At 40.8% G+C, this 12536-nt stretch overlaps 1 protein-coding gene across 2 annotated transcripts in view; it reads right to left on the bottom strand.

Annotated features, from left to right (window-relative positions):
* Positions 1–12444, bottom strand: part of CCDC51 (coiled-coil domain containing 51) — a 16361-nt gene extending 3917 nt beyond the window's left edge. The window contains exons 1-4 of one of the 2 annotated variants that reach the window (XM_042455297.1): positions 12389–12443; positions 10441–10571; positions 6582–6932; positions 5404–5568 (exon numbers count right to left, since the gene is read on the bottom strand). In XM_042455297.1, coding sequence (XP_042311231.1) covers positions 5404–5568; positions 6582–6851 — 435 coding nt within the window. In that variant the 5' untranslated portion in view covers positions 6852–6932; positions 10441–10571; positions 12389–12443. Of the gene's footprint in view, positions 1–5403; positions 5569–6581; positions 6933–10440; positions 10572–12388 lie in introns of both variants that reach the window. The other variant, XM_042455298.1, reaches the window with a different exon arrangement.
* Positions 12445–12536: the final 92 nt, after the last annotated feature.

Raw genomic sequence — 12536 nt, 5'->3', positions numbered from 1 at the left:
AACACTAGATGTGCTCTACCTTCTGAAAAGGATTTTGTGGACAATTTACAACATTCCTACTCAGTGTCTTTTCTCAAGGTTTTGACAAACTTTTCATTTTGTGACATGTATATTCTTTTAAGAAGAGGCCTTGATCAAACCATGACAAAGTACTTGTATTTTTATTGTATTCTAAGCTTAAATATTACTTATGACTTGTTAGCAAGAAAAAAAATTGTCATGCATGAATCTTTTCTAAATTTCAACTGATCAATTATACTGTATGAAGGAGGGCATTAGAAAAGATAATGTTTGGTGAAGTGGGAGGCAGTAGGAACAGAAACAGGCTACTGTACGAGTTAACTGCCCTCAAGTAGATCTTGACTTATGGTGACCCTATGAATGAGACATCTCCAGGATACTACTCAACAGATTTGCTCAGCCATGGCAGTTAAAGTGTTAAAGTGTTGTCATACTGTATTATTTCTGCAGTGCAGATGAAGCCTTGGGCACACTATAGCACAAGAAAGAGGTAGAACCTGGGATCCAGTTTTTACATTTGTATCAATAATGGAATACATTCATAGGGTGCCCTCCCCTGACAATATTACGTTTAGCATATAATGGCAGCATTTACTTTCAGCAAAACAAAAAACCAGCTGTTTCATTCACCAGCTCTCTGTGCTTTATGAAATTATGTGTGCTTCTTATATGCCTGTTTGGAACAGATGAAGAAAGCCTGTGCAAACACATCTGTGCTGCTGGGAAGGAACTCCATCTGCCTTTTGCCCAGAGAGTAACATCAACTACCAGATTTCCAGGATCACAGTTCTTCCTTCTTTTCTCATGACCACTCTCTCCCAAGGGAATACAGCACAGCTTCTTTTTTTAACCCAACATGAAGCACATATGGAGGGGGAGAAAGAAAGATGAGATTGGATTGTGAACATAGAAGGAAAGAAGCAACAATCCTGGGGACAAAAAAGCTCTGTGCCTGCTTCTTTCATATGTTCCCCTGCCTTCCCCAAGGGTGCTGTTTATTATCCACAAATAAAAGTGAAGCTTTCAGCAGCCCTGACATTGGACAACATCTTCCATCATCCTCATCCAAAGTAGTCACCTACCAGGCTGCTGGGAATGAAAGAAGTTGCTATCCAACACATTTGGGTATGTAGGGTTTGGGGACATCTGTACTTGTGGATCTGCAAGCTTGAATAATCCAGCCATGCTGTAAAATGTTATTGAGGAGGAGAGTGAGCAAATGGAGGTGTCTGGTGGCACAGCAATATGTGGGAGGCTAGGCACTGAAGTGTTTCACTTCTGATGGGGAAGACTGCAAGGAGAAAAAACAAGGACAAGGATGCGGATTGTGGACCCTAAGATGTGAGGCACTTCAACTGTGGTGAATGCAGCATGTGATAAAGTCCTGAAACAGAAGTGGGAGGAGGCAGAGCAGGGATCTAGCAACACCTTTGGACTGAAACATATATTTCAGCCTAATCCCAGTCCACTGCTATCTGATATATTTCAGTAACTGTAAGCAAAAGCTTATGCTGAAATACTTCAGTTAGTTTGAAAGGTGCTGCAAGATTCCCCCTCCTCTCTTCCTTTGGCACTTACTGTTGACAGTGTAGACCCCCTGCCACTTTAGTCTTCTGAAAACCTGAAATAAAATCCAAAGTAAACTTATGTAGGAGCAGTCTGTGTCACTGTGCAGCTGCTTTCTAATCTTCTTCTCAGTGAACAACCCTTTTTAAACCACTATTAGAATAGGCTTCGATTATACTTATCACATGGCGCCTCTGACCCGTAGTATGGTTCAAAGCACGGTTAGGGCATCCCTTTTAATTAACGGGGAAAACCTGTCAATGAGTTCACAATCACACTAATCCTCAGGTACAAAACATCACTGCTGAGGTATTCGAAATATTGGCACTCACATTATGTTAATGTCCCCTCTTCTCCCTCTCCCCCTCACTATTCCCAAACAGCCTGATTGAAAAGAGCGTGATGGCAGAAATAGCCTCAGTTATAGTATTGCGAAAACATGGAATAATGGCTGCTGACAAACATGTATAATCTCATTTTCTTTAACAAGTGTGATTGCGGTGAGAACAGGGCTTGTGTGGTAATGTCCTTAGCCTCAAGCAGAGTGACACAGCTATTCCTTGGAAATATAAGTACTGTAGTGAAATTATTTCTAGGAAAGCACATCCCAGAAATACCTCTTCAAACAATGCAAAGCTCTAGAATCTATTGCCACAAGCTGAAGTAATAATCACTAGCTAATAAGGAAGAAAGTGCAAAGGCAGGCTTGTTATTAAAAGAAAACAAAAATAATGACCACAGAGGATTTACATAAATTCAACCTAGACAATGAGGAAAGATAAACATTTCTCATACTTTGGATCAAACACTGATCAGGGCGGAGAGCATAGTCAAGAAATAAGAAGATTAGGAGTGGGAAGGGCAACCATGAAAAAATACGATAGAATACTAAAGTGTAAAGATATACAAATGAGCACTAAAGTTAGAATCATCCAATCTATTGTATTCCCCATCACCATCTATAGATGTGAAAGCTGGACAGCGAAGAAAGCGGATAAGAAGAAAATCAATTCATGTGAGATGTGGTGTTGGAGAAGAGTGCTGAGGATGAACAGCCAAAAAGATCAAGCCTACGCTCTGCTTAGAAGGCAAGATGATTAAATTGAGGCTGTCGTACTTTGGCTACATCATGAGAAGACATGAATAATTGGAAAAGACAATAATGCCGGGAAAAGTAGAGGGCAGTAAAAAGAGGAAGATTGCATGCTGGATGGGTAGACTCAGGTATAGGACCTGAATCTACAAGACCTGAGCAGAGCAGTGGAAGAGAGGAGAGCTTGGAGATGTCTCATCCACAGAGTCACCACAAGTCGAGGTTGGCTTGCAAATAGGTAACAACAACAACAACAACAACAACAACAACAACTGAGGTAATAATCACTCCATCCCACCTGCTCTGGCTGCGGGGAGACAGATAGATAGAGAGAGAAGAGGCAGGCACAGCTCCATCATGCCTAGGCCTAGAAGCAAATCTCAATCTCTGGATTAAGCGGAATCTATTCCAACATGATACTAGACTAAGTAGAGCCCTTGCTCTCATCCAGCAGAGTTCTTCATAGTTGAGAGGCAGGTGAGGTAGAAGCCTCCAGATGCTTTTGGGAGTGCAGCCCTCACCCCTGCATCCTCATGCAGACAAAGGCTGATGGGGTTTTAGTCCAGCAATATCTAGAGGGCTGTGCTTTACCCACTCCTGCATTAAGTCAACTAAGGACTCTAAAGACACACCACTCAGGCTCTTTTAGAAAGAGAGATTAAATGTCTTGATAATTATGATGGCATGTGTGTATTTATAGTGAAAAGCTGTTATGTAACCCAACCTGTAGAGCAAGTCCTGGCCAGTCATCAACTATGATGTAAAGAGCAGCTCATCCTGGAATTATGTGTGCATAAAAGAAGAAAGAGAAGTTAACAGCACTGCATTCTTTCACTCTGCCACAGGGCATAAATGGATGAAAAGATTTTGTTCAAGCTTTCCCTCTCCTCTTGCTCCCCGCATCAACAAAATTAAACAAACATTCTTTGGGAATAAAAGGAATGTCAGGCCCACTAAAAATCCCTTTAAAAAGAAAAAGTTTTCTTCTGGAGGAATGGCGAGTTGGCAGAAGGCAAGGCATGGGAACCAGAAAATAGTAACAAAAATAATGATAATTTGAGGAGCACTGCTAATAGTATTAAGATAAAGAATAATAAATTTGTTAAATACATCATGAGCAGGAAATCAGCCAAGTAGGCAGTGGGACCATCAGATGACAAAAAAATTACTAAAAGAATATAGGGCGATTGCCAAGATGATCTGTAAATTCTTTGCATCATACAATAATTATGGCTATCATAATCCCCTACTCCAGCAGCTCCACTGGCTGACGATATATTTCTGGGTACAATGCAAAGCAAAAATCAGAAAAAGACTAGGACTTGGAAGGGCAGTTATGAAGGAACTAACAAGATCCTGAAGTGTAAAGTTAGGATGGCCCGTGTCATCGTATTTCCCATTTCTATATATGGTAGTGAAAGCTGGACAGTGAAGAAAGCTGACAGGAAAAAAAATCAACTAATTTGACATGTGGTGCTGGAGAAGAGTTCTGAGAATACCATGGACTGCTAAAATGGACAAATAAGTCCATCAGGCTTGCATCCTTCCGAGGCCGCTAAAATGAGTACCCAGCTTGTTGGGAACAGTTAGCTTACAGTTGTAAACCGCTTAGACACTGTTAGTTCAGTATGAAGCGGTATATAAATGAGGCTGTTTGTTTTGTTTGTTATCAAAGTTAGACTGATTTCTCCTTGCAATCCTTCTTTTGGCAAAGCCTTTATTTATTCCAACAGGCTTTGAGAATTGAAGTTGTTTTAAGGAAAGGGCTTTAAGAAGGTGCTGCCTTGTTTTAAATTCTACTGTCCTTCAAACTATTTTAACTGTTTTTTAAAATCATTTCTAGTGTATGTTTTAATTTGTTTGATCTTGTCAATAGTTTAATTCTATTTTAATATTGACTTTTTGTATATTTTTAAGTTTATGGTGATGGTTTTATTTTGTAAGTCACCTTAAGATCTAATTTTGGGGGGAAATGTTGGATATAAACAAAGAAGAGGAGGAGGAGGAGGAGGAGGAGGAGGAGGAGGAGGAGGAGGAGGAGGAGGAGGAGGAAGAGAATATTTATATAAGTCTTTGCTTAGGAAAGATGACAAAAATCTACCTATGTCAGAACTGTGTCAGAATTTATTTTAAAGGAAAATCACATGAATTATTAAATCAAACAGAAGTGAGGTGAAGTACTCAGCCATGCAGCTAGGAGCCAGGTTAAAAATAAACATGTTCCTCGATCTGAATGGTATCCAAACAAGATTTCTTGAAGTAGTTAAAGTTGTGGAATTGCCAATCACATTAAAATATGCAAATTTGTCAGTAAAATTGGCCTTCTCCCAAACCAGACTGGATGATAAATCAACACAATCCCCATTATTGAGAGCCAGGTCATTATAGGCCCATTAGCTTAACATATGTTTCAGATAAATTACTGTCAAGTAGCATTACAGTTTGAATTATTACTTCTTTTATGAATTTGCTCAGAATTCACTACAAGGTATGGTGATAGATACCACCTCAGATGGATTTCAAAGGGTATGAGACAAATAACAGAGGAGTGAGGCAGTAGCTACTACAGGAAAAGGAAAAATCCAATGAATGCTATATAAAAGAGGGACAAAGCTTTGGGATCTGTAAAGAACATTTTAATTCTCAATTTAGCAAAGTGCATTTCAGCTAGGAATTATGAAGATGGCCTTGTCCAGGGAAAACAATTTGAAAATCAACCTGACCTGCAATAACCTGTGCTCCAAAGTTGCCAGTTCCAGGTACTGAGAATCATCTCGCGAAACCCGGTCTAAACGGTCTCGAATTTCCTTCAGTTTGAGCTGCTGGGCCTCCCAAGTTTCACGAGCTTCTCGTACAATCCCACGAGCAACCATAAACCTTTTCTCAGCCTGGGATGGAAACAGTTTGCAATTTAAATATCTGACAGTATATTCTGCTTCAATTAGATCATTTCTATTTACAACAGCTATTACCCATCTGACCCTAGGAGAGGAGGAGTGGGAATGGCAGATCAGTTTTTAAAATGCATATGTTTGTTTACATTATTGTCTTGTCTTTCCCACGTTCTTTTCCTTGGAAAGACCAAGGTGGTTAATAATCCAGTAAAAGAAATAAAAATAGCACAAAAATTTTAATAAAATTAAGAGCAGCAAGGGTTTAGATAGCAATCAAAGGCACAGTGAAAAATACTTCCACCAGAATTAATATACTTAACAAAGGGGTGAAACAGACCCCCACCTTTGCATCCGCTTGGGGGTGGCGTCAGAACGTGGCTTTTAAAAGCCACTCATTCGGATGCTGCCCGCCTGACTACATGGTGGACAGCTTTGTGGCGCTCTGGCAGCACGGCATTTATACATTGGTCTAGAGTGTTCCAAAATCTGAAATAATGAAATGGCTTTCTTCTTGGTCCAACTAGATGTATTTTCAGGGATCTTCAAGAGAAACTGCATGGACAAGCTTAATAACCCAACAGGCCTGTACAAAGAAGGCATTCTTTCAGATACAGGTTGGGTATTCCTTATCCAAAACACTTGGGACCAGAATTGTTTTAGATTTTGAATTTGTTTGGATTTTGGAATTTGTATATTTTGCATTCGCATATGTAGGTATTTGCATATACATTCATAATGCGAGATCTTGGAGATGGGATCCATGTCTAAACACAAAATTCATGTATGTTTCATAGATACCTTATACACACAGCCCCGAGATAATTTTATACAATATTTTAAATAATTTTCTGTATAAAACAAAGTTTGTGTACACTGAACCATCAGAAAGCAAAGGCGTCACCATTTCAGACATCCATGAAAAGAGTTCTGGCTTTTGGAGTATTTCAGATTTCTGAATTCTGGATAAGGGAAATTCAACCTGTATATTCTAGCCAAACCTTTCTTACCTCAGTCACGTTCCCTTGAGCTTCTCGGACTTCGTTGAGTCCAACAAATTCTTCATATTTGTCCCACCAGCTTCTGCTGACTGCAGAGATTCTCTGAAGTGAGTTTCTTCCCAAAACCTTTCCTGCTTCAGACAGGCGGCGAAGAAAATTTGTAGCTATTTCCATTGCTGCGGTAGCCTCAGGCTTTTTGGAGGCTGGAGAACAGTATGTCCTCACTATAAGCTGGTGCATTTTGTGACCCCTCAGAGCTAGCAAACTGTGGTGTTGCATGTTGTGGACCACAGACAATGAAGAAAAACAAAGGACACTTCATCAAGCCTAAAGGTAGACAGCAGACATTGTGCAAAAGACCTGCAAAGACACAAGGACAAAGACAAAAAATTCAATATATTTAAAAACACCACAACCTTGGGAATATCTAATTTTAAAATTAATTTGTAATATTTGTCATTCTCAGTTCCAGGACAAGCACATAGATTACACAGATCCACAACAAGCCTTGCATGGATCAAAGGGAAGAAAGGATTCTACAAAATGCAAAATGTCCAAATAATCACCTAAAGCAAAGCTGGAGAAATCAGAAGTTTTTGGATCACGTCTCTAGTGAGCCTAAGTTAAAGTACAGTGACGAGCAAACATGGGGTTACAATACAACAACATCAAGAGAGCAACACATGCCCCATCCCTGGCATGAAGGGATGTGTATAAGTTAAGGGCAGGTTTAGGGACCAAAATTATGGATTTTGATATGGATAAGTCAAGGGTAAAACTTAGGGACACGTAACAAAGGATCCAAAGAAAACAATGAGCCTGTACAGACAGGTCAAAATAAAGCTGCTTCGGGTCACTTTGGAGGTATGCTGTTTAAATGATGCATGCATCCTAAGAGGCCAGAAGCCGCACCAAAGCCACGCTCCAGTACTAAGGATGGGAGCGCAGCTTTGGTGCAATTTCTGGCCTCTTAAGATGCATGTGTCATTTAAACAGCATACCTCCAAAGTGACCCAAAGCAGCTTTATTTTGACCTGTCTGTATGGGTCCAATGCCAAAGGACTTACAAAATTCTAGCAGGCAGAATTGTTTGTGCTAACCTTAAAGGCTAGATGGATGAGGAGGTAACTACTGCCTCCCATTTCTCATCAAGGCAATAAAAAAATCCAGAAGCAGCACTAAAGGCGGGGCGGGGGGGGGGGGTTGATGCTTTTTTAAAGGTTTCCCAGGAGAACAAGGTCTTTTCTTATTATTTATTCATTAACCTTTATTTATGAGCGCTGTAAATTACACAGGCTTTACATGCAATCCTTTAGTTAGACGTTCCTGCCCCTCCGCTTACAATCCAAAAGACATAACAACAGACGGAGAAGGGCGTGGTGACGGGAAAGGTAAGAGGTCCCTCCCCCCTCTCCCCCCCCACCCCCCCCCTCCCCCTCCCCCCCCCCCCCCCCCCCCCCCCACCCAGCAGTTCTCTCAACCTGCCTGGACCAAGGCAGATGGACTGAAGGGAGGGCTTGGCTTTATCTTTTGCCACTCTACTCAGAGAAGCGGATGGTTCCTTTTTTTGATAAGAGTTAAGGTACAGTACAGATAAGTCAAGCCATTTTTTTGGGTTGATTTTTTTGACATTAAACATGAGTGTACACAGTATATCCAACTTTTAGTTCCAACTAGACTACATGAATCAAAGGATATGACAGGGAGAATCTGGAAACCCTTATTCCTGTACTGCTTAGCTTTCCAGTTAGGCAACTGTAATGCCACTGCTAAATTAATGAGCAGAACATCAGCTGGTTGCCAATATACCACTGGTTTGAATTCAAAGTACTGGTGATATTTAAAGCCCTCAATGAATGGGAACTTGATACTTTGAGTATTTCTCCTTATACACACTTGGTTGAGTTCTCCAGAGGGTTCCTCCTTTGGATTCCACTAGCGGGAGCAATACAATGTGTGAGGATGTGGGAGAAGGCCTTTTATGCTGTGACACTTTCTCTTAACAATTTTGCCCAAATCTATACAGGTATCCACTTGTTTAGGCCTTCCTAAAATGATTTACTTCATGCTAGTCTCAAGAACAAAGACCACACGACTGTCTAATGTCTGACTTGTCAAATCCAAATCCTGATCCAGCAGTTAAACTGTCCTTGTGCTCTGCATCACATAACCTGAACTTGAACCATGATGTTTGTAGAATTTCAACAACCATAGCCTTTCACTGGTAAGGGTATCCAGTCCTATGTATGGGGGGAAAGCCACAGTTCTTGAAGCCTCCTTCTCTTCTGATCCTACAATGGCTTCCAAGACAGGGATGACTACTTGAGGCCATGAGATTCATGTAATAAAGTGGCACCAGGGGAAAGCAAATGTGATGCCACTCCTAAATTAACCCTCCCTTTGAACTAAAAAAAATGTTTGTTATCAATGGGATTATAAACTTCCATTCAGATGCAGGGTAGTTTGGTGGAATTTCAAGTGCAGAAAGTCTTGGGTTGCACAGATTGTATTGTTGCTGTTGTTATGTGCCACTGTGTTGGTTTGAATTTATGGCAACCTGAGGAACTTCTAGAAAATTGTGATATTAACAGCTCTGCTCAGGTCTTGCATACTCAAGGTCTTGGCTTCCTTGATTGAATCAAATCTTCCCTTTTCCTAATGCCTTCTACCTTCCACAGCATTATTGTCTTTTTTAGTGAATTTTGTTGTCTTATGTTGTGATCAAAGTGCAACAGCCTCAATGTAGTCATTTTGACTTCTACATAGAATTCAGGCTTGATTTGCTCTCTTACCCATCTATTTATTTATTTTTTTGTTGGTCTATATTATCCATAGAACTCCCCTCCAATAATATTATATTGTTTTTCCTGTCGGTTTATTCATTGTCCAGCTTCCTCAACCATGTACAAAAATCAGAAATAATATGGCATGGATTATTCTCATTTCAGTATTTTTCATAATCTTTCTGTATAACTGAGGACTTTATCAAGCTGCCATTCCGAATCTTACGTGTTCTTTTAATTTCTTGACTATAATCTCCATATTAGTTTATGACAGAACCACGATATACAAAATCTATTTCAATGTCATTATAATCCTCTTTTAAGATATGTAAATCATCTGTGGTCATTTATTTTTATTTTCTTAATACTCAACTGAAACTCTGCTTTTGCACTGTCATCCTTAACCTTCCTCAGTAGCTGCTCTAAGTCTTTGATATTTTCTATTGGCAATATGGCTAAATACCCCAAAGGCACCAGATCCCATCTAATCTTGCAATTTAAGCAGGGTCAGCCCTGGTTAGTACTTGGATGGGAGACCGCCAATGAATACCAGGTGACATAGGCTATATTTCAGATGAAGGACCTGGCAAAGCCACCCCTGAATTTTCCTTGCTTAAGAAAACCCTTTGGAATTCATGGAGTTGCTGTAAGTCAACAGGCAACTTGAAGCCTAATATGCACGAACAATGTGGTGTTATCAACATATCTTAAATTGCTGGTGTTCCTTCCCCCAATTTTTATGCCTCCTTCCTCTAAATCTAATCATGCTTTCTCTATTACAGTGCTCCCTCGGGTTACGAAATTAATTCGTTCCGCGGCCGCTTTCGTAACCCGAAAAGCCTTCGCAAGCCGAAAACCCATAGGCGCTAATGGGGAAAAGCCGCGTTTCGTGCGAAAAAGCGCCGAAAAGCACCAAAAATTTTTTTCGTAACCCGAAAAAACATTCGTAACCCGGAACAGTTATTTCCTATGGGATTTTTTCGTATCCCGGAAATTTCGTAACCTGGGTATTTCGTATCCCGGGGTACCACTGTATATATTCTGCATATAAATTAAACAGAGAAAGTGTTGAAATGCAGCCTTGCCTCGACTCTCTTGCTGACTGGAAACCATTCTGTTTCTCCATATTTCATCCTGTCTGCAATATAAGTTACACATCAGACCACTTCAACCCAGTGGGCTTTTGGGGTTTGGTTCCAGGATACTCCATGGATACCTGTGGATGTTCAAGTTCCATTAAATACAATGGCATAGTATAAAACGGTGTCCCTTATATGAAATGGCAAAATCAAGATTTGCTTTTTAGAAGTTATATTTTTTTGAATACTTTCAAGCTGTGGATGGTTGAATCTGTGGATAAAGAGGGACAACACTCCCATTTCTAGAAGCATTTCCATCTGGCATTCTGGACCCAGATTGTGACATACTAATTCTCTTGGGTCTTTCAGTGGCTCTTGGTACAACTGACCATGGGATCTTTCAGGGCTGGTTATCAGAAACAGAGATCATGGGATATGCTACTCTAGCGTTTCCATTCATACTTGGTTGACCAGATCCAGATGATGAAAGGAAGAAGTGCTTTGCCCAATGGCTCTCCTGCTTCCTTTTCCCATGGTACTGAACACTGGTCCAAAACACACTGCAGAAATAATCCAGTCTGACGCTGCTTTAACTGCCCTGGCTCAATGCTTGGGAGTCCTGGGAACTGTAGTTTTGTGAGACATTTAGCCTCCTCTGTCAGAGAGCTCTGGTGCCACAATAAACTACAATTCTCAGGATTCTCTAGCATTGAGCCAGGGCAGTCAAAGCAGTCTCAAACTGGATTATTTCCCCAGTGTGTTCTGGACCATTTACATTAAAGTGCTCCGAGTATTTGGGATCATCAGCATGCAGGTTACAAGCTAGTTGTTTTTTCTAAATACATGTAAGACATTCCCAATAAGACAGAGGTACCGTACTGGTGATGTTGAGTTCTTTTACACGGAGAAAACATTCAAGGGTAGCTGTTTTGGCCATTTAACAAATACAAACAAAAGTCCATCAATGATACCTTTATTGGCCAACCAAAGCACATAATATACTTGTCTTTTTTCCTTCCTGTTTGGTTTGTAACATCTTGCCTGATGAAGAAGCCCATGGAGCTTTGAAAGCTTGCAACAAGTATATTGTGCCCTTCGGTTGGCCAATAAAGGTGTCACTGATGGATTTTTGTTTGTACCTTTTACATGGAGTTGTACTTTTCTTTGAAGACCAAGTCTAGAGCTTGGGAATCTTCTTACATTTGGCCCTCACTTTAGATGCTGGAGTGACATGGAGGACCAAAAAACCTCCTTTCACTCCCTTAAGATGATTTAGCACACAGATAGCCTGGGTGTTGTTACCTACAATTTGTTGTTGTTGTTGCTGTTGCTGTTGTGTGCCTCCAAGCCATTTTTTACTTACGGCGGCCCTAAAGCGAACCTGTCATAGGATTTTCTTGGCAAGTTTCTTCAGAGAGGGTTTGCATTGCCATCCTCTGAGGCTGAGAGAGTGTGACTTCTTGCCCAAGGTCGCAAGTGGGTTTTTATGTTCCACGGGGGACTCGAACCCTGATCTCCAGCGCTCAAACCACTACACCACACTGCCTCTCCTACAATTAGTAATCTCCAAATTACACTCCTGTAGAAGATGAGGAGATTCCATGATGCAGCTGCAAGGCTTCTGATTAGAACAGATGGATCTCAGGGAGTTGTCTTCCTGAGCTCAAAAAACTGCTCCACTGATGGACACTTTGTTTTGAGACAGAATGCAAATACATATACATATACACACATATTTAAATAAACAATAATGGAAATGCACATATACATACACACATATATTGAAATAAATAACACACACACACACACACATGTAAATGTATGATAACTAATGATGGAAATGCTCCTTCCATTCAGCCAGGAGTTTGGGGGAGCTGCAAGATACTCGCATTGTGCTCCCTCCATTGTTCTCTCCCTCCCTCCCTTCTACCCGCAAACAAACCCTTCCACTCACTCTAGAGTCGGCTGCTAGTTCTCCTCTGGGTCACGTGCTGTTGCAAAGCCCAGCCGGAAGGCATCACCAACTCCGGGCGGAAGCGCTCTCTGGAGGGTTACACTGCCCTGACTCACATAGAGATAGGAAAAAGTTAGAGTCATACGCT

This window comes from Sceloporus undulatus, chromosome 2 (assembly GCF_019175285.1).
Source record: "Sceloporus undulatus isolate JIND9_A2432 ecotype Alabama chromosome 2, SceUnd_v1.1, whole genome shotgun sequence".
Taxonomy (NCBI): domain Eukaryota; kingdom Metazoa; phylum Chordata; class Lepidosauria; order Squamata; family Phrynosomatidae; genus Sceloporus; species Sceloporus undulatus.
This window is presented reverse-complemented; position numbering and strand designations above follow the sequence as displayed.